Genomic DNA, 21,902 nt, shown 5'->3' on the forward strand with positions numbered 1-21,902 from the left:
GTTTTCTCTCTCGGATTGCTGATGATGAAATTCCTGTTCCATCCAAAAATGTGACCATTGCGGAGGTTCTGGAACTGTCTGTGTTTCAACCTTCGATGTATCCTAGACTAAACTCATTCTTAAAATGTGTTTGTTCCTCACACCTTTTTGTTCCTCTTATCATCTGTTTTAAGCCTTTCTTCCAGTTTCTTTGTCTTCTTAGCCCTGCTGAAATTTTTCCAATATCTCACCTGTTCTGCAGCCTCTGAACTGGCAGTATTTGTAGCCTTCTGTGGTATTTAAAGCACTGTTTGTGACTTTGATATCTTGTATGAAAAAGCAGTGGGATTAGGATAGAGACAGCTGTAACTAACCTCTCTTAAAACTGGCAGTCAGCACACAGCTTCTCTTCTGCACCGGTCACACCTTCCATCACCTCCCTGTGAGCAAGGTGCTGCTCTTTAAGCCACCGTAAAAGCCAAACTAGTTCTAAACATTTTGAAAAAAGAAGTACATGTTAGAAACGGTGTGTGGTGATGAGTCAGCTTAACTGATCCCAGATTCCCTCCATTTGTACCACCAGCCAAATCCTGCTTCTGATTCCCACGGCACAGCCTTAGGTGTGCACCTGTATCACAGGACTCTGTCCCCAGGTGCGTTTGCCCTGTGCCGGCACTTCTGCCCGTGTAGGGGTTTCGGGCGAGGGGTAGGGCTCCAGCCCTCTCTGCTCTCTATTTCTTGAGGCAGGGACAGATGCTGCACCTGGCAGGTGGATAGGCTGTTTGCACTGTGTTGTGTTTAGAGGCCCAACAGGGCCCCTCACACTCGAATTTCTACAGTCCCCAATGGAATGCCTTGTGCACCACGAGATGTCCTTGCTCAGAATCTTCTGAGCTCGCTTAATATAAAAAGGTAGACCTGCTCTCTCACACCTAAAAGTTGGGTGAGAGTTTCCTTTGGAAAGGCAAGTTGGTAGTTTCTTCTTATTCTGTTCTTTGTGATTAACTTTGACCTACAAAGGGGTACTACTGTAGCAGGAACTTTGAATTTCCTGAATAGATTTCCCTCTGGTTAGTAGGCAGAGGAAGTACCTTTGACTTTTTTCACTTATCTGGGCTGGCCTGGGTTCTGTCTCATTCATTACTTTGTTGTTTGTTGACCTCTTTCTCCCTATCTCTGTTCCATGTGATAATGAGCAGCAGAGCTCAAAACTGGAGGGAGTTGGGGGTTACACCTACAGAGATTGCCCGCACTGTGATTGCCAAAAGGCCAGAAAACCAGTTTTGGAGTGAAATAGACTAATGTTGTAAGAATCGCCTTCATTGAGAAAAAGAGGACAAGGGGAGAAGGTGGAACGTGGAGGAGGATAGTTTTTCTCAACGTAGATTGCTGCCGAATCAGCCATTTGTAGCTTTGTGGGAAGACAAAGTGAGGAGCCATGATCCCAGAGGTTTTGTCATTTCAGTCATCCAAGATCTCTGTTCGAGAAAGTCTCTACTTGATGATAAAATGAAGTTTTCACCTTAACATCAAGTCTCAGAGTGGCCATGCATTTGTCTCTAACTCTGGTCTACCTTAAGGTATAGGTATCAATTTCATGGAATTGGAAAAGGATTGATTCAGTAGGAAATGATCTGAACTTGGAGATGGAAATGCTGAGTGTAAATCTTAACTTTGCTTGTTTCTAACATAACTTTAAGGTGGAACCACTGGCTTCTCTGTTTCCAAATCAGTCTAAGGGGACCGTACTCTGCTTAGAAATGCTTTTTTCCTCTTTCTTGGGAGAGGTTTATTCATTTATCAATATTATGGATATAATTGTTCCTCTTTTTTTTTTTTTTGCCTTTAGGCAAAGACTTGTGTAGAAAAACATCAATATTTCTTAAAGTTAATGTTAAAAACCAACTAAAGCTTACAATGCTTGTATAATAGAATAGTGATCTGAGCATACATTTTGCTGGTGGTATCAGAACCACTTGTAAGCTCTTGAAGGATCAGTTGCAGTCTTGGCAACTTTGCTGTTTTACTTGTCATTCTAAAGCTGGGGTGTTAGCAATTGAGAGCCATTTTTGTACAAAGTGAAGGATAAACTTTTTGATAAGACATTGCATTTTGGAAAAAACCTTAGGCGAACACATTGCATAGAGAGTGACGGCATACTGATGCCGAGAGGAAACTCGGTGGGAAAACTCGATCCCACGTGCCTCCAGCTAGGGCTGCAGCGGGGCTCAGCCACCACGGGTTCAGAAGAAAACGTTGTCCATGTAGAAACTTGTTATTTCGGTATGTAGTGCCTCTAAATAACCTAACAAGGGAAGATTATGTGAACAAGGGCAAGTGGACGTTTTTCCCCAGACATCCCCGGATCTTCCCTCACCTACAGTCCTGTTTCTTCTAGTCCCCATATTCTCTGGCTAGACTTCAAAGAGTGTCTGCTATTCCCCACCCCCTGGACTCAGTTGGGGCTCCTTTTGTGTGTGTGCAGAGATGTCTGTGACGGCGCATGTGCTCCCGATCCGGGGTCTGCCTGGCACCTGACTGGTTGCTCTCCTTTGTTTATGTTTTTGGCCTTCAATGCAGCCAAGTTTAGCCAAATCTTTCTAGGACAGACTTCATGGGATGGACATGGCTCAGTGAGCTCATTGCTGATAAAATCCTATTTTTTGTGGGCTGAAGGTGTGAAATGTGACAAATGGTAAATACAGTCTGTGGTGGGAAAGGCAAGAGCCCATGCTGCCCATAGGCCTGAGTGTCCCCTTCAGGTGTTTTGTGTCTGTGATGAGCTCCTCCCCACCCCTCCCCAGTTCCAAGCATCGCGTTCAGGCTTCCTTTCGTTGCCTTGTGGGATGTACTGGTGAAGTGTGCCGGGTCCCTACAGGGTCTGCCAGACACACTGACCAAAACAGTCACGCGGTGTTCTGCCACCTTCAGAACATGTAACATGCGATCGTTGCCTATTGCCTCTTTAGTCTTTGTCCACACACACGTTTTTATGTAGTTGCAGTCATGTTATACACGTATGCATTGTTCTGTACAGTTTTATATAAGGGACTGGAGCATCCGCAGATTTTGGTATCTGTGCTGGGGGGAGGTGGTGTTCCTGCAACCAGTCCCCTCAGGTGCAGAGGGACATCTGCACTCCTTTTTTTCCATTTGTCATAAGCATTTTCCATGTATATTTATAGGACTTATAAATTACAGCATATTAGTTACCTAATATTGAATACATCACAGTTTCTTTCTCTGTTACTAACTCGTATGTAGTTTTCGGTGGTTTCTTTTTGTTTGCTTCTTGGTGTGGGAAGCATCAGAGGGAACATCTCTGTGTAATGTTATTTCCCAAAGAGAAATATCCAGGAGCTAGATGTCAGGGTGTGAACATTTTAATGGCTCTTGCTTTGAATGTCAGATTTTGTTTTCCAGAGGAACAGTGCCTTTTTACAGTGCTACCAGTGTGTCCACAAACCCTTTTAAAAGCAGTGCTTTTGTAAACACTTAGCACAGGACATGCCTTTGCTTTCAGATGGGTCTGTGAGCTCCATCTAGCAGTAGCTCGCTTTCCCAGTAAAATCTAGCTGGAAACACCCACGGTGTCGGGCTGCACCAGAGCCCTGGCCGGGCCGGCGTCGTGTACCATCTGTTTCGGGCCTGGCGCAGAGCTGCCTGACGCATTTTCGGGGAATTGCCTTCACCCCTCTCATCAGATGTGAATGCTCACGTGGATGTTTCCATTATAGTTTTTTGCTGGTAGAATGTCGTAGAAGTACAGTGGAGCCTGCTCCATATTCTTATACTTTAAAATAAAATGTCCTGGTTTGTTTAGAATGACTGCGTTTTTCTCTGCGTCGTTCCTTTGTTCCTTTGAAAAAACAAAAGCATCCAACAGGATGAAGACCAGTGTAGGCAAAAGCCTCTACCTGAACCTTCTGTCAGGACTGTTTATTGAAAGCCTTGTAAGTTTCCACAGTTGCTGTTATCTTAGTGGATCTTGTGAGTTGATCTTGTGAATTGAACCCCTGTGGTCCCTGGTCTGGCCTAACCCTGTGTGTTTTACTTTTCACAGTGAACATAAAGATTCTGAGAAGAAACACAAAGAGAAGGAGAAAACCAAACACAAAGATGGAAGTTCAGAAAAACATAAAGACAAGCATAAAGACAGAGATAAGGAGAAACGAAAGGAGGAAAAGGTACAGGACTTCCAGTGGGGCGGACCTCTTCCTCAGTTTACCTTTTAAAGCAAGTACGAAAGCCCCTTCATTGCAGAGTAGACCCCTTGGCCGTTGAGGGGAAAGGTCTCTGTCAGGACGCTCGAGAGTCAGCTGCAGTCTTAAACTGTGAGAACCAGAGCCCTTTGCCGCTGCATTTACAATATCTTGTCTGTTCATAATTTCATATGGCAGATGGGTAGGCTGAGGATGTAGTGTTTCTGGAAATGTCTGTTTTCTTTCACGAGGAAAATGAATGCTGTTTTAGGGGAAAGACTGTGTCGGATCTCTGCTGAGTGAAGGCTCTTCTTGAGGGAGCGGTGGGTGGTACTGGCGCCTCCCCCAACTGTATAGCCGCCTCGGAGTGGCTGGCGCCTCCGGCTGCAAACGAGTCGAGCTGGGCACACACTTTGAAAAAACTGTTTTAATTGAAGTTTTTGAAGAAGTAACCTTTGTACTCAGTAAACTCAGACGATATGAAATAGGGAATACATCTCCTTTTTATCCCTGCAGCCACTCTATCGTTTTTGGTATTCTTCCGGGGACACTCAGTGTAGACACGTCTGTGTGTGTCCCCCTCCCTGTGTGCATTTGTCCGAACAGCCAGAGTGTGACGAGGTGGAACATGGGCAGTTGAAGGAGAGGACTAGGAACATACTTTCACAGGAAATTGACTATTCCTTTTTGTTTTGTTTTGCTTTTCTTTCCTCTCTGCACTGCCAAGGGCAAATGCTTGGGAGGTGGAGTATATTTACTGAGGGAGAGGACCTGCCATAATTTAAAGGTAAAAAGCTACCAGTTTAGGGAAACTTTTCTCAGTGAATTGGAAAATTCACCCCCAAGAATTGTAAAAACAAGTCTTAGAAAAATAGGAAAACCGTCAGTTCACCTGCTCAACAAAAAGAGTCTGTGGGATCAGAATGCCCCAAGAGTTGAGACCAAATACTATCAAATAAGAGAGGCTTCTTCAGACGTGGTCCTTTCAAGGTACTAACCAGTTAATTGCTGTCTTACCTTTCAGATTAGAGCCTCTGGGGATGCAAAGATAAAGAAGGAGAAGGAGAATGGCTTCTCAAGGTAAGGCCCCCCCTGCTTCTCTCCACCGGTGCCCAGCAGGCCAGCTGCCCCGGCTGTGCTGTTGCCGAGCGCACCTAACACCCACTGACCTGGCGGCCTCTGGGTTTCCAGGGAAGTTGGCAGGGAGAGGACTTGGCCGAGCCAACCTGAGCAGTCCTGCAGTGCCGCTCAGTGAGACTGAGCAGCACGTTTTCCAGGAGTTATTTTGAGTGGGGGTGGCAGACAGTAAGAAAAATTTTTTTAATTGAGATATAATTCACATGCCACAAAATTCACCCCTTTAAAGTGTATGGTTTGGCTTTTAGTGTATTCACCAGGCTGTGTATCCTCCCCACGACCGCGCTGATTTGAGAACATTTCATCACCCAGAAAGGAGCTCCACACTCAGTAGTAATTGTTAGTAGTATTCTGAGGCTCCAGTACAGACTCTCCTGTTCGGTCCACATTTTAGGGAAGGGTGTAGGTTTGAGTAGAAATGTGTCTCTCCTCTGGAAGGAAAGGAAAATACGCACAGCTTTCCTGTACTGTTTTCACTGTCACGATTCTGTTTTCCTCATCAGCCTCAACTTTTCAAAATAAGCCCACGAGTCCCCTCTAGTTTCAAAAACCTGGAAGTTTATGGTCATGTATTCTCACTCGCCTCCACAGAATGACAGAACGGACTTACTAGGAACTGTTGGAATTGTTTGCGTTACTGACTAGGACAAAGTGTTTTGAAAGTTTTGCTGCCTTGAAACTTTGAACTCTCAGTTTCCTTTGAGAACAGTTTTGAAAGCTGTGGGTCCCACCAGGTCCCTGAGACTAGGGGAAGCAGGAGCCCTCTTCAGGCGAGTTGCGTAACCATTCTAGGAATGCCGAGTAATAAAATTCATTGGAAGCTGCCCTCGACAGTCTGGCTTCTTCGATAAAGTACTGAGCATAAGGAGGCTATTTTTTGCCAAGCCACTGACTGCCTGGGATTTTTATTAAACTGAGTCATTAATAGACTCTTTGGGCATGGTAAGGTCCTGGGTTCAGTTTCAGACTTTCTGGGTTAGAGCATTCAGAATGCACCTTTCGAGGCAGTGTCTCTGCATTCGCTTTGCTGGGCTGCTTGTCAGCTCGTGTGTGTGTGTCATCGCAGAGAATCCAGGTGCTCCGCTGGGTAGAACCCAGTGTTCTGGTCAGCTGTTGAGAGCACCTTCAGGCCTGGTAACCTTTCCACTTGTTTTCCCTCCACCTGCAGCGATGGCAGGATCTAGCATTTACTGGGTGGGTGAATGGCGGTGTTCCTTTCTTTCTGGCTTTTGGGGATTTTGGACCCTTGAGTCTGTGTTACTCATATTTATGCTTGTGCCCGGGGACAGCTTTAGAGGCTGGCATTTGGAAAGTGTGCAGAAATAAGGAAGAAAGGTCAATTTCTGTAAACATTCCAATTCTGTCACAAGCAAGGTGATCCAGTATGCCTGAAGGGGTGGGGTGGCATTGTCTACCTTTAAAACCATGGGGCTCTCTGTACTTCCTTCACAGCTGAATCTGCAAGCTTATCCCTTGGGTCTCAGATGGGAATCTTCGTGTCCAGAGACCATTCCGTGTACTGAGCTACTTCCGTACATGCTTCTGGCTGTCAGCACTGGGGGTCTGATGAGATGTGCCAAACCAGGGACCATCCCAAGGCTGTGGTGATGGTTGATCCTATGGTTTTCTCACTTTTTCCTCCCTCTTTTTGGTTCAGGGTAGTTGTCCAACAGAATTATCTTTTTTTTAATCCTCACCCTAGGATATCTTTATTGATTTGAGAGAGGGAGGGAGAGAGAGAGAGAGAAAAGCATTGATGTGAGAGAGAAACAGATCAGTCGCCTTCTGTGTATGCACCCTGGCCTGGGATTGAACCTGCAACCTGGGTATGTGCCCTGACCAGGGATTGAAGTAATGCTCCAACCAACTGAGCTGCCTGGCCTGGCCTGGGCCAAGAGAATTATTTTTAAGGCAAGGCACTCTTCTGTGTATCAAGTAAATAAACCTAAGGAGGACATTGAACAAAGACTAGATGTGGCTTAGAATGAACTGGATCTGCCCAGAGCCTCTCACTGAGCACGTGCCCTTCTGCTGTGATGCAGCTTTTTTATCTTCCCTTGTAATTAGGTTTTTTTCGCTTAGACCCTTAAGGTGCCAAGTTTGGGGAATAAATTTTTATTCCTTTTCTTGTAAAAACTAAATTTTAGCTTTTGATGTACTTAGAATAATCAGTTTGGATCATTCCTGGGGTCAGATACACGGTATATTCCTCACGTGAGGTAAGGAAAACAGTTCAGTTTGTTCCCGTCGTAGTTTGGGTCATTCTGGCAAAGGCAGCTAAGTCATGGTGGAAAAGAATACTGGCTTAGAGTAAGGAGTCCTAGTTCCGAACCTCGATGTGCCTGTTCATCTACAGAGTGAGGGCGATACTGCCTGCCTCGCAGGGTTAAAGTGAGGATGGAGTGAGAGAAAGTGCTCGTGGAAGACCTTTGTGATTAGCACGTACAAATGTGCATTGTCGTCCTCCTGGCAGCTCCTTCTCAGTGAGATGCTCTACCCCTCCTTGAGCTACTTCATGTAGATGTCCCGGCGCTCAGTAACTCACATTTTTTTCTTTTTAGTCCACTACGAATTAAAGATGAACCTGAAGATGACAGCTATTTTGCTTCTCCTAAAGAAGATATAAAACCATTAAAGAGGCCTCGAGATGAGGATGAGTGAGTCTTTCTTACTGTGACTTTGAAAATGAACAGGAGTTGTTTAAAGAATGAATGTGATGTATGTCTCTGCGATCCATGGAACAACAGCGCTGACTTTCTCTTGCTTGGGATTTGTGACCGATGGACTGGGCGACTTGATTTCTCTTTGAATTAAGAGAAGTAGGGTTTGCTAAGCAAATAAGTAGTGCACCTGAGGCTTAAATGGAGACTTTATATTTCCATTTTTGTTATTAAAAGGTAACGCATCTTAGTAGGAATTTCACATTAAGCAGAATTCACGAAGACTATTTTAATTAGCTAAGTTACTTTAAGTATATCATCACTTTCAACAGATAAGTTTCCACTGTTAAAGCAATTTCTGCTAGGATCTGTGCCTGTCAGGCCATTGTAAGTGACGTTTCACTGTATAGAAGATGTAATAAAATTGTTCCTGATTAAAGCAGTTATTTGAGGCTTGCATGTACCTCTTTCTCAGATTCAGTCAGCAAGGTTAAACTCTTCATTATTTTCAATCTTGTATAGCTTATTACAAAGCATTTATGGTAGTGGTGGGCGGAGAGGGAGCAGGAATGTACTTGGTGAACTCACTGTGTTCATTCAAAATTCATACAGAATTTCTCTCCTCCCCCTTGGAGCCAGCCATTACTTTGTGGCAGCCATTGTCACACTGTAGGTTCCCAGGTTTCCGTCTTCCAGTGGTGTCCTTCATGTATATGTCCCTTCATTCCACGTCCCCCCAGGCCTGCGTGTAGTGCAGAGTGGTTGGTTTTGTTCTCTGTAGAGCCGTAATGATTGGGCTTTGGTCTGGCCTTCTTTCTCTGTGCCATTCTTGACTAGAACGCTCAGCCTAGGAAGATAGCAGCCACGCCTGCCTCAGAAGCCTGCAGTAGGGTTAGGGGGTCCTAGTCCTGTTGGTGAGAACTGCTGAGTCACGGTTGTGTTAACTGCATATTCATGTTCCCCTTTCTAGTGCTGATTATAAACCTAAGAAAATTAAAACAGAAGATATCAAGAAAGAGAAGAAACGAAAACTAGAGGAAGAAGAGGTTAGTAAAGAGACTTAGGCCCTCTGGGGCTTGAGTTCGGAATAGGGAGTTTTCCATAAAACAACTTCGAAGGCGAGTGGGTTTAGGGATTCAGTTGGTCTGCTGGAGGAAAAAAACCCGCACACGTGTGCAGTGGTGGCGGTGCTGTTCGTGTGACCGCCCCTCCGAGGCTTCCTGGGTGTCTGCCCGTGGCTGTGCTGCCAAATGAGGCTCTTAGAGAAGCTCCACCCTCTTCATACATGCAGAGGACGTGTCAACAAGAAACCGTATATGCCTCATAATTCCAGAAGAGGGGTGTTTTCTGAGCTCTCACCTAACAAAGCTTGCTCATCCCTCACTTTGGGTAACCCTTCTTTCTTAACACCCTTAATGGGAGCCCCTGGGACACAGGGTGAAATCCGAGCTCTAGCCCAGCTCCGCCCCGTCTGGCCCCACATCCTGTGCTTCTCTTCACCTTGTGCCTCTTTTCTAACTTGCTGTGTTCCAGTCACACTGACCTCCTGTGTCTCTTCTCTACACGGTTCTTCTGTGCTCTGGAGCTTTCTGGAGCGCACCCTGCGCGCGCACTGCTCCCTCCCTCCTCCTCCCGATTATGCGCCTCCCTTAAAAATCTCAGTTCAGTCTAAGCACTTTCTTCAGGCTTCTGTTTGATGTTTTTGGTAGATTGAACATACAATACTAAGGTTCCTCCTTCTGACACTTTGTATTTCTTATACTGGAGACTTGTTAGCAAATAATTCAAGTAAAACCTGTTAGAAATTCACAGGGGTCTCAGTCCTGCGCTCTCCTAAGAGAAGAAGGGGGTTGAGTGCTGCCTTTGAGGGTAGCCACTGCCTTGGGCACAGGGGACTCACAAGCATGAAGGCCACAGCTGGAGGTCCCACCAGTAGAGAGAGTGATGGTGAGGGGCAGTGAGTCTGAGAGTGTAGTCTGTCGTAGCATGAAAACGATAGTAACAATTAAAATGCCATGTAATAGGTGCTTACTGTGTGCCAGGCACTGTTCTTAACACTACCATTTCATTTAATCCATAAATCAACCCTTAGAGACAAATAATTGCTACTTCATCTCCATTTTACAGATGCAGAATCAGTATAGAGAGGTCAAGTCATTTGTCTAAGGTCACGCAGCTACTAAGTGGTGAAGCTGGGCTTTGATCCCATGAGCCAGCATAATAGCTGCTGTTGTCCTGCCCCCTAGGGGGCTTTGCCAACCCTTCAACTCCATGAGGAGAGAGGAGTGTGTCTGTAATGAATCATACAAAAATATTAATGGGTAGGTGAGCCCTCGAGAGAGGATTGGGTCCTGGATTTAAAAAATTATTATTTTTCTGACACACTGTTCTTGGCACAAGTTCAAGTTTATGAGAGCCAACTCAAGGAATTGGTAGTACGGTGCTGAGTGGTGGCTACGGTAGTCAGTCACTCTGCTGTCATGTAGATCATCAGACTAGTCAACAAAGAAGTGCAGAACTTGGCTCTCCGCACTTTCTAGGTCGCCTTTGTGCTTCTGCTGCATTTAGCATAGTACTGCCTTTCCTGGGTCTCGGAAGAGGTTAGTCGTAACTGTTAAGACTATTTTGAAAAAAGAACAGTTGACTACCATTTTTTAAATGATTCTGTTTAGTGCCTCTCTCTACAGGGGGAGGAAAAAAGTTCAGGCTAAAAGACTGAATTAACTCAGTGTTAATTGTGGCAAGGACCCTAGATGGCGGGTTCGGTCATTAAACCTCACACGCTAGCTATGTTTTTTTCATTTCTGGGAATTGTTCCGCAGTCTTTCAGTGACTGATTATTCCATTTTAAGGTTTGAAAGTATACAGTGTAGCCAGTAGTTTCCTGATGGGACCATCTGCAGGCCTGTTCGGAAGCTATTCAGAGAATGTCTTAACTGAAAAACACTTCCCCTTCCTGTGGTGTGTTTCAGCCTAAATAGTAAACGTTCTCAGATTCATGTGACCCTTCAGTGCTTTCTCCTCACAAACATACTTAGACATTTGTATTCTCCATCCTTAGTTTTAAATATGTGTGATACTGTAGTCTTTCCTCTTTCTTGTACCCTCAAGGTCATTTGCTTAAAGATCCTGAGTTTGACTTAATTGCCATCCTATCAATTAGTTGGGGAATGTTTGTCTTATTCCAGTCATTCCCATGAGTCACATTCTTTTATTTTTCTGGTAAACTTGGACTTCCATCACGGTCAATATCAGTGATGTGACTTTGAGGAAGTAACAAATCCTCTGATTCAGAGTTTCCTCGAACTGGAAGGGGTCAGACCAAACTGTCTGTACAGTTCTTTCAAGCTCTGCTATTCTGTAACTGATTTTAATGTAATTCAAAACCACCTGTCATAGCTGTCTAAAACTTGTTGAATAAAGACTGAAGTTTTCTTGAGTCATTAGGACAAAGGACAATATCTTCAAAAGAGTTCCAGCTCTCTTGAGAGGGACCCCCACCTGTTGAAGAACACATTTTTGCCCAGACGCGTATATGTTTTGAGATTTATCTCTTGTACTGGTGAATTGCTCTTGTTTATGTTGGATAGTCTCTTTCTGTGCCGTTGTGACAGCTTACCTAGGGTTGGAGCCACAAAGAAACACCCCCACAAGGAGCAGCCGTCACTCTGGGGCCTCCCCAATACTTGCTCACTGTTTGGTGACTGCACGCAAACAACAGCAATAGAAAGGACCCCCAGACTCGGTCAGGGGTTTCCTTTCACATTTGTATAGTAAGCATCTAAGGGAAAGCCTCGCCTACCCAGTGTTTGCTGGTGCTGGAAGAGGTTAAAGATGCGTAGATTTGAAAATGAGTGAGGCCAGTCCCCTGGGCTCCTCTGTACAGCACTGGGGCTTCCCCAGACCTGCCTGGGCTTAACACGAGTGCCGTTTCCCGGGCTCTTCCTCTGCAGGGGGAGTGTTTTAACTTGAGTGATTATTTGTCAGGGAGTTTTGGGAACTGCTGCTCCAGAGAAAAGCACAAGTACATTTTTACTCATCTGTCGAATGGGGAAGGTTGAACCTAAGAAGATCTCTAGTTCTGCTGTTGTGTGATTCCAGGTTTTCTTCTGACGGGCCCCCAGAACCACTTGTAGAAAGGCAACTAGTCCTTATTTAAGTGCTTTCTCCCCATGTTTCTTTGTAGGATGGTAAATTGAAAAAACCCAAGAATAAAGATAAAGATAAAGATAAAAAAGTTCCTGAGCCAGATAGCAAGAAAAAGAAGCCGAAGAAGGAAGAGGAGCAGAAGTGGAAATGGTAACAACATCTCAGCACTGGGTTAAAGTGTCAGCTCTTTGATGCCACAGCCTAATGAAGCAGTAATGTTGAGTTACTAAAATTAATGCCCTGGTATTTGGGGGAGGAGGGAAGTACTCACAGGAACCTCTCTAGAATAACACTTTGAAATAAGTTTCCCAGGTCCTAGTGAAAGCATTAACTAGCTCTTAACCTATTGGATTTCAAAACTAGTCCCCAGCCTATGGAACAGAGTGAATTGTAAAAGTAGAACTGTGTATATAGGAGTTTATCATGTGAAGAACATTGCATTCAAAATGATAGGGATTATCTTAAATAAGATGGATTATTCCATAAGTAATGTTTGGAAAACTGCCTGTTTAAAAAAAAAACCTCCCCAAGAAAAACTCGGCAAATATTTTTATAATTGTAGAATAGCAAAGTCTCTTTGAAGCATGGCATACATATAACCAGAACCATAAGGAAAAGATTCATACATTTGATACATCCAAGTTAAATCTTCTGCATGGCAAGCAAACTCGTGCCATTTAAAAAACACCTCAAGGGAAAGTACTTGCGATACACAAGGCTGAGATTCCTACTATGAGAAAAGGTCTTTTAAAACAAATATGAAAGGAGTGATAGGACAGAAAAGTGAGGAGCAATTCATTAAAGAAAACAAACTGTTAGTAAACAGCTTAAAATATGGTCAACCTCATAGATAACAAAGGCTCAAAGAAAAGTAATAAATGATAAGCCTGTTTGTTCAATGTCTCAGACTGGGAAAAATTAGTAAGGACCAAAATCTGGGGCTGTGATTGTGAGAAAGTAGGCCTTCGGGTGGTTGTATGACGGCTGTTTAGCAATAATAGAGGATCCTTTTGCAAAATGTGTTTAGGTAGGAAATTTTATTTTCTGCTTAATAGATTTTGCAGAAATCTATTTTGACATTTAGACATTTAGAATTTTGAAATAAACAAACATGCATTTTTTTCCTAATGCTGATTTACTTAAAACTGTATTACTTAACTACTACACCAGTAATACATGATTTGTATTTATGTTGAAAAATTCAAAGGGTCCAGAAGTGTAGGGGCTAGAAAAAAATGAGTTTTCCTTCCCTCCTGTTCCCGTTTTTCCTTTCCCTCTTCGTGGCAACCACTGTTCGTACTTTGGCAGTGCTTACTCTGTGGATTTGGTAATGGAGAAAAACAGTCTCCCCAGCACCAGGGGCAAGGGGGCCGGTCTGTGACCAGGGAGGTGACCAAGAGGAGCCGAGCTGCAGCGGCGGTGGCAGCAGTGCTCAGCACAGCCCTGGGACTGGTGCTGCTGGTGTGAGCGCGCAGGGGTGAAAAAGGAGAGAAAAAGGAGAGCAGAGGCAGAAGTCACAGAGCTGAGGACCCTGGGCCTTTCCAGAGACCAGAGTCAGGGAACGAAAGATGTATTTTTCCTTTCTTCATTTCATTTTTTCTTTGTAACTAATAGAAGTTTTTCAGTGATGGAGTATTGAAAGGCTTTTAGGACCTTTAATAAAATGATTTTTTTTTAATAAAATGAAGTGATTGTGTAAATCATGGGTTATTATTGGCACTTGTGAGAATGGTTAGTAATTCATCAGTCCATTGTTTCTCTGGGTTCTATGGTGGGAGCTCATTGTTCTGTTTCGTTTTTTAACTGATTTTAGAGAGAGAAAGATTGATTTGTTGTTCCCATTACTTACGTATTCATTGGTTGCTTCTTGTCTGTGCCTAACACACCTTGGGGTGTCAGGATGACGCTCTAACGAGCTGAGCTGCCCATACGCCAGGGTTTGTGTTTTTGAATGAACAAATTCATTTCCCCGTCATCACCAGCCCCTTGCTGTCTTCCTCCTTCCTTTGAAGCCTTGGCTCTTGCTGGGTCCTGAAGTCATCTTTTTCCTGGCCTGGCTGTGCATGTGGAGGGGGGCAGCAGGGGGAGGGCATTAGGCACTCTGGAAGGGTCTAATAGCCCAGTTTGCTTCTGTGGTTGAAGTCCTTATTGGTGTTGCCACACAGTAATTCTGAGAACCAGCCTTTGTTGTGGTTGTTGCTGTTGCTTTGTGTTTGGTCTGAGTGGGCCTGGTCAGTCTTTAACTGAAGGTGGTTGGTTTGGGGGTCAGCAGTCTTTGCTGTAGCCTCGTGGCGTGCTTCCCTCCAGTCTGATCGTTCAGCACGGTGCTTTGGGGTACAGTGTAAGTTGTAGAGGTAGGGAACAGGAACGATCAGCCTCTTAACTGAGAGCTTGCCCTTTCCCCCATCACCATCCGATGCCTGCTGTACTCTGAAGTCAGTGGTCTGGCCTCAGTGACTGCCACTGACAGTATGATCGGGACTTGAAGGGCAGATGCTCTCGTTTGTACTGTTCCTCTTGCTATTTCACTAAAAGAATTACACACTTTACCAGCTTAGCCAATGTACAGATCTTTGCTCCCTCCTAGGGTCCTGAGACTTGTTCATCCTGCCAAAAACAGACTTTGGTTCCCTGCCTCCCTCTCTCTAGTAATTGTGGGGATGGGGAAACGCTCAGGATCCCTCCCGGTTTCTTCCCCGTATCTTGGGTTTCGCACACAAACAACATGACAAGTGCTGGCAGTATGCTCAGGCTGAGTCCCATGAAAACCTCTGTGACCGAGATCCCCTGTTTTAACTGGAACCCGGGGTAGCTGTTTAGGGTTCCCTCGGATCCTCCAGTCAAATACACCTTGTGTCAGGGCTGACCTGTTGGGACACGGGTGCTGTGTTTATTCTCTACAGGTGACTCCAGTCAAATACACCTTGAGGTGACTCAAGGTCTTTCAAAAGACCTTGAAAGTAGGCAGTTTGTCGTAGATGTTAGGGGTGACCTCAAATGGAGTTTGGGGTCTTTTTTTATAGCCAAGAGCCTCAAAGGATTATAATGCAGGGAGTTGGTGTTGAACGAGCAGGACTCAACGAATACGACCAGTAATGGTGATAAGACACGGTATTGATGCACACTCCTCACACCAGAGAAACTGTCCTCGAGTCCCCAGATCAGCTTCCAGAAAACTGTAGTGTGTGACGTTTATTTCCGAAACTTCAAAAATTAAATGTATATATTACAGTGTCCTGCGAAGTGTTTGTTAACTGCAGGGGAATTTGATTTCAGAGAGCATGTGGATGCTTACTGTCTTACACACATTTCTAGCATTTCCCCACCTTTCTTTCTTCAAGCCCATTTTACTGTCTCTTAGAGCTAATTTGAATTAGCAAGTCAAACCAGCCATAGAGGTCATTTTGATGTCCACGTGTTTCCTTAATCCTGCTGTGAACCATTGATGGGGCCTGGGAGGGCGAGCATCTGTCAGAGACGCTCCCACAGGGAGGGTTGCCGATGCAGGAGTGTCAGCCCGTTGGAGGGTGTGTCCTGTTTAAACTGATTTGAAGAAGAGTAGACTTAGACGTTTGAATGGGTTCCTGTGTCCAGGCCTTTTTAAGATCATGTACTTATTTAGAGGGGAAGGGAGGGAGAAAGAGTGAGAGGAACATCTATGTGAGAACAGAGCATCAGTCGGTTGCCTTTTGTGCGTGCCTCAACAGGTACCAAACCCACAACCAGGCATGTACGTACTCTGACCAGGAATTGAACTGGCAGCCTTTTATCTTGCTGGACGATGCCCAGCTAACTGACCACACTGGACAGGGCATGCTTACTGATCTTGGAGAGAGGGGGAAGGAAGGAGAGAAAAACATTGAAGGGTTGCCTCTCGGTGTGCACGCTGCTCACACACACCCCACCGCACAAGCCCCGACTGCGGTTGAATCCGCAGCCCAGGCATGTGCCCTGACCGGGAATCGGTGACCTGACAGTTTATGGGATGACACTGCGACCAGCTGAGCCATGCAGGCCAGGGCCTGCCTGCATCTGGGCCTTTTTGTGCTCACGTGCAGTCAGGAGGTCCTGCCGGTTTCGTTTCTGTAAAGTGGTAGGGTGGTCATAGGGGGTGTTTACATTCTTTCTAAGATTTTATGAATATCTTGACCTGGAAGTTTATTTTTCAAGTTATTTTTAGTTGTGGTGAAATAACATAGAAGTCGTCATCTTTGCCGTTCTAAGTGCTCAGGTGGTGGTGGTACGAAGTGCGCTCATGCTACCCTCACCCCCACCTGTCTCCACGGCTTCCTCTTCAAAAGCTGGAGCGCTGTTCAGTAGCTCTTCCTCATCCAACCCTGTCCTCCCCCTTTCCACCATTCTGCTGTCTCTCTTCGATTACTCTAGGTGCCTTATGTAAGTGGAGTCCTACCGTAGCTCCCCTTTTGTGACACTTACTTCACTGAGCATAATGTCTTCAGAGTTCATCCGTATTGTACATGGGTCAGCATCTCCTTCCTTTATGAGGCTGAGTGATAGACCACGTTTTGTCATCCATTCGTCTACCCTGGTCTGTACCTTTTGGTGGTGGTGAGTAGTGCTGCTGAGAACATTAGTGTGCCAGTGTTGGTCTGAATGCTTGCTTTCAGTTCTCCTGGTGATCCTCTTCGTAATGAAACCGCTGGATCACCGGGTAAGTCCGTGTCTGACTCTTGAGGACCTGCCGTGCTGTTTGCCACGGCAGCTGCTCCCGCTCACGTGCAAACCAACAGGGCGCAGGAGTTTCAGTTCCCCGCATCCTCACCAGCACTGACTTCCAGTCTGTTTCTGTTTGTAATAGTAGCCGTCATGATGGGTATGACTTATATCTCCTAGTTATAGGTGACGTTGAGCACTCTTCCAAATGTTCACTGGTCGTTTGTGTATCTTTGGAGAAATGTCTGTTCCAGTCCTCTGCCTGTTTCTTAATTGGGTTATTATTTTGTTTTGAGTTTGTGGTTCTTTACATAGTCTGGATATTAATCCCTTATCAAAATATTTGCTTTGCAGATACTTCTGTCATTCCTTGGGCTGTTTTTTTCTTCTCTGTTGGTTAATGCAGCTTTAAATTTTGTAGTCCAGTTTCATTTTTCTTGTTCCCTGTATTTTTGGTGTCACGTCCAAGAAGTCATTACTAAATTCAGTGTTTTAAAGCTTTTGCATTATGTTTTTTAAAAAGAGAATTACATAATTTTAGCTTTTATGTTTGGGTCTTTGATACATTTTGAGTTTATTTTTGTATATAGTGTAAAATAAAAGGCCAACTTTATTCCTTTGTGTGTGACTATCCAGTTTTCAACAAACTTATTTGTTGGAAACACTGTCCTTTTTCCATTGAATGATCTTGGCACCCTGTCAGAAATCATTTGACAATATGTATGGACTTCGATTTTTATAATGTACTATTACAACACACAGTGGGGTACATGCTATTTTTATTTGGTGTTTCTGAACTTTGTTTAAAACATTGAAGTTGGAAGATAATGTGGGGTAATAGAATGTGGGGAATTGGCATTTGGAATTATTCTGCAGAACCATAGGACTTTCTATTTTAAGGTAGAAATAGTGAAGATTGAAATCTGTGAAGTTTTAAGTCTCTCCAGGAGACCTGACTGACTCTTAAGAACAAGCTGCCGGTGGTGGTGAGACAGTCTGTCTGAGTCTAGAGAAAGACTTTGAGACACCAGCCAATGGCAGTCTGTGGTCCTTAATTAGATTCGAGTTTATAAAATACATTTTGGATATAATTGGAAAGTTTATAATACGGTCTGGGTACTAGAAAGCTACCAGGACATTACTAATTTTGTTACATGTGATTATTTTATAGCTAAGTAAGAGAATATTTTTATTTTTATAGAGATATTTGCTGAAATATTTAAGGGTGCAGTATTATAGCTTCCATTTACTTTGAATGATTCACCAAAAAAATAGGAAGTTTAGTAAAATAGTAACAATTTTGTGTATAGGTAATGGTATATATGTTCTATACTATTTGTTTTCCTGTATTTAATGATTTTTAAAATAAAAAGCATTTTAAAAAGCTCTTTCTACTGAAATTTACGTTCACTTACCATTGTCTGCTAGGTAGCTCTCGGTAACCCATAAGCACCCTAAACTCAGCATAACCCAGCTGAACTGCTACTTCCAGTCTTCTGCCCGTTGTGTACTTTCTCACAGGGCTGTTTCCCTCTGTACCTTGGACTGGCGTCACTCCCAGGAGGCCTTTTCTTGTGTATCTGCAGCATAAATGTCCTGTGCTCCATTGTGGCTTGCTGTCCCACCGCTGAGAAAATAGCTGTGTCCATCCCCACATCTCCACTTGTTGCTGGGCTCCTTGAATGACGACCTCTTGTGTGCAGCATCTTTGAACTGGACTGCTGAAATGTGTTTCTCTCCATTTTCATCTTATTTGCCGTGAAAGACACTGGTTATTTTGACGCAGGCCTTGAATATGGGGCTCTGAGTCATTCTAAAGCATCAGTCAATTGAACAGATAATAATTTTGGCATCTAATAGGTGATAATCTATAACAGGTAAAGCAATCACTAAATGAGATTGTACCTTGTCTTCTAAAGGTGGGAAGAAGAGCGTTATCCTGAGGGCATCAAGTGGAAATTCCTAGAACATAAAGGCCCTGTATTTGCTCCACCATATGAACCTCTGCCAGAGAGTGTCAAGTTTTACTATGATGGTGAGTTGTTCCAAGGTTGTCCATTTCTTGGCCAAGAAGAGAGTCTGATTCTATTTTAGGAATAGAAAGTGAGGAAGGATTCTATGCTTTATAATCCTTTTTATTTATTTCAATTTTGTTTTATTGTCATGTGGTTTGGGGAAAGGGTCATTAGGTACTTACTTAACTCTCAAAGGTCCATTTCATGCTGAAAAGGTGCCATAAGAAAGGGGCTGTTAGTGTACCTGTGTGGTCTCAAAACAGTTCCTCTACATAACGCACAGCACTGTGTCCGCAGGCTGAATGCTTTTATCTGAACTTTATTTTTAAGGAGCTGTTCTTTGTAAGAGTTACTAGAGAATCCTTACTTGGAACAACAGTGTTTTATTTTAGCAATATAATGCACATTTGACAAGCTGCTCATCGTTAGAAGTAGTACTAGTATTTGGTTGAGGATCGCCATCAGCCTCGAAGTAGTGCTAGTGGCTGTCTTGTCATTCACTGCACATAGCAGAACACTGTGCCTTTGCTATACTTGCAGCCTGGTCTGATGGGCTGTTTTGAAGACCAACCTAATTCTCATAGAACCCTTAGAATTGTCCATTAACTCTCTAGCTCTTTCTGCCCTTGGGTTGAAGAGTTTGAGAGTATCTTTGACACTCCTCTTGGCAGTGAGACAGTATGCAGATAGTAATGCTCAGCTGATTTCCTTTATTCCGAGATTTCTATCCAGAAGTAGCTAGACCATTATTCCTCAAACTCCTGTGTGATTAACCCCAGGTGAATCTGGGCCAATTTAATAGGTGTGGAGTGGTATCGGGTGCTTCTGAAACTGGTCTGCTGACCAAACTTTGAGAAATGTTCAGCAGGAGAATAGCCAAAAGTATCAGGGTGAACACTCAGAGTTCTGATGCACATCTGTCCACTGGCAGTGGCCTCAGGGCCACACGTGCCTGTGGGTCAAGGCAGTAAGTTTGTACTGAAGGTTTGGGTCTTTCAAGTGGGTGACTTGGCAAACTGGAATTTGTTTTTTAAAACTGTGTTCGTTCAAGGCCCAGCAGTGGTCAGTCTTGATTGATCCTTGGTCTCGAGGTGTCTGTAGTCCAGCAGGACTGCAGAGCCACAGTGACAAACGCCTGCGCCAAGTAGACGTGCTGCCTCGTGTTCACCAGGGAGCACAGGGCAGAGTTCCATCCGCCCTCATGGTGAGTTGTTCCTGGAGATTCTCAAATGTGACTGAGAGCCAAAACTCCACAGTTTAGGGAAGAGCGAGCCTAGGACCTTGAAGAAGACAGTCATAAAATACAGTTATTCTGTAGCCATAGTCTAGGTTTACTGAGAGTTTAGAAAGGTCAGCTGGTAAAGCCTCACTTTGGAGATTCAGAGTGATTTGTGGGGAAACTAGATTCCCTAGTCTGTGTGGGTTTCTCTTCTGAGGACAGGGAGCCATGGCCTGACCTGGTCGCCATGGTGCCTCACCCCATTCCTGCCCAGTCCTCCCTCACAAGCTAGGAGCTCCAGCTCCAGCTCCAGGGCTGTAGTACTTTCTCTGGAATTGATTGCCTTTGATTAGGTAAGCGCGCACTCTGCAGTGAGTCGGGAAGTCGCATTTGTCTTACTAGTTCCTATTGGTTCTGTGAGTCCTGCCTACTCTCCAGGGAAGAGGATTCTCAGACTCCTGTAGAAACCTGCCAAGGAGGTGGGGCACGGGCTGGCTGCCGCAGGGACTCGCCTCTGAGAACCTCCAGTTTTCAGCTCTGACTCAGCAGTTTTCTTCTTTCTGAGCTCAGTCTTTTCCACAGAGCACTGTCACTGCCAGGAACCTTCGAGTCATCCTCTCACCACCGGCTGCAGGGAGCTGTCATTTCATCTTTTGATGGCTCATCTAAAACAGGAGATGTCAAAATTGCTTCCTCTATGGGGACAGAGTTCAGTAAAATTGCCCAATGAGTCTCCATTTAAAAGAAAATACCAAACAAACCTGAGAACAGTGTCACGTTCTTTCTTGCCATTTATTTTATTTCATTTCTTTTATTCTTGGTGATTTAATGGTTTTCTTTATATTGGGAGCATGTTACAACTTTTCTGGCAACTCTGGGTGGGGGAGATCTGCAGAAGTGCAGAAGACCCTTGAAAGCCGGTAGTTCATCCTCCTCCCCAGTGTCTTCTCCCAAAGGCTGGAGCTTGGGAGGTTGGGAGGGGGGAGCAGCGCCACCTGTTGGCCTTTCACGTTACTTGGGTTCCAAGCAGGTTGTGTGTACCATAACAGCTTGAGTTTTGTGCTGCAGTTCTCATCACCCTACAGTCAGGGACGGTAACCTCCCGGCCATGAGATGAGGTGTCTTCTGAGTTGATTTTTTTTTTAGATTTTATTTATTTTTAGAGAGAGGGGAAGGAGGGAAAAAGGGAGGGGGAGAACCATCTTTGTGCGAGAGATACATCGATCAGTTGCCTCTTGCACACCCCCAACTGGGGGGTCTGGCCCACAACCCAGGCATGTGCCCTGACTGGGAATTGAATTGGTGACCTTTGGGTTCGCAGGCTCGGACTCAGTCCACTGAGCCACACCAGCCAGGGCTGTCCTCTGAGTTTTGAAATGAATGGGTTTCTAATTAAGTTTTAGTTTTCTATAGTAAATGTGGACATCCTTGGTGAATTAGTAGTACCTATGTAATAACAAAGTAGTGGTATATTATTTAACCTGATTTTAATATAGCCGAATTATTTTGCCAAGGGTGGTATTGTAAAGTTGGATTTTTGAGAAATAAATGGAAGCAGACCCTAAGAGTACTGTCAAATGCATTCTATTTGAAAAGTAGATTCAACTCCCAAGTACTTTCCCTTATTAACTACTTAAGGTACACACAACCCCAAGGCCCCATTCAGGTCCACTTAACGTGGTGTAACATCAGGATTCCTTCAGAAGAGTTTTTACTAAACATGGGCACCGTGCCAGGGACTCTGGGGACCCGTCGTCCCCTGTGTTCCAGAGCAGTCTTGATTGATTCCCCAAGTGAGGCCACCTCTCAGTGTGGTGTGCCCCAACCCTGGTGTGCCTACCAGCTGCTGGGAGCTCATTTGGATGCA

The 21,902-nt window shown here is 44.5% G+C and overlaps 1 protein-coding gene across 1 annotated transcript in view; it reads left to right on the forward strand.

The window, feature by feature from the left end:
• The window catches only part of TOP1 (DNA topoisomerase I), an 85,953-nt gene that overhangs the window by 38,261 nt on the left and 25,790 nt on the right, over positions 1-21,902 (forward strand). Inside the window, exons 4-9 of the mRNA XM_053671322.1 lie at positions 4,043-4,166; positions 5,206-5,261; positions 7,880-7,975; positions 8,949-9,024; positions 12,165-12,277; positions 18,721-18,836. Of these exons, the coding sequence (XP_053527297.1) occupies positions 4,043-4,166; positions 5,206-5,261; positions 7,880-7,975; positions 8,949-9,024; positions 12,165-12,277; positions 18,721-18,836 (581 nt within the window). The remainder of the gene's footprint in view (positions 1-4,042; positions 4,167-5,205; positions 5,262-7,879; positions 7,976-8,948; positions 9,025-12,164; positions 12,278-18,720; positions 18,837-21,902) is intronic.

This window comes from Artibeus jamaicensis, unplaced genomic scaffold (assembly GCF_021234435.1).
Source record: "Artibeus jamaicensis isolate MK-2021 breed Jamaican fruit bat unplaced genomic scaffold, CSHL_Jam_final contig_685, whole genome shotgun sequence".
NCBI classification, from domain to species: Eukaryota; Metazoa; Chordata; class Mammalia; order Chiroptera; family Phyllostomidae; genus Artibeus; species Artibeus jamaicensis.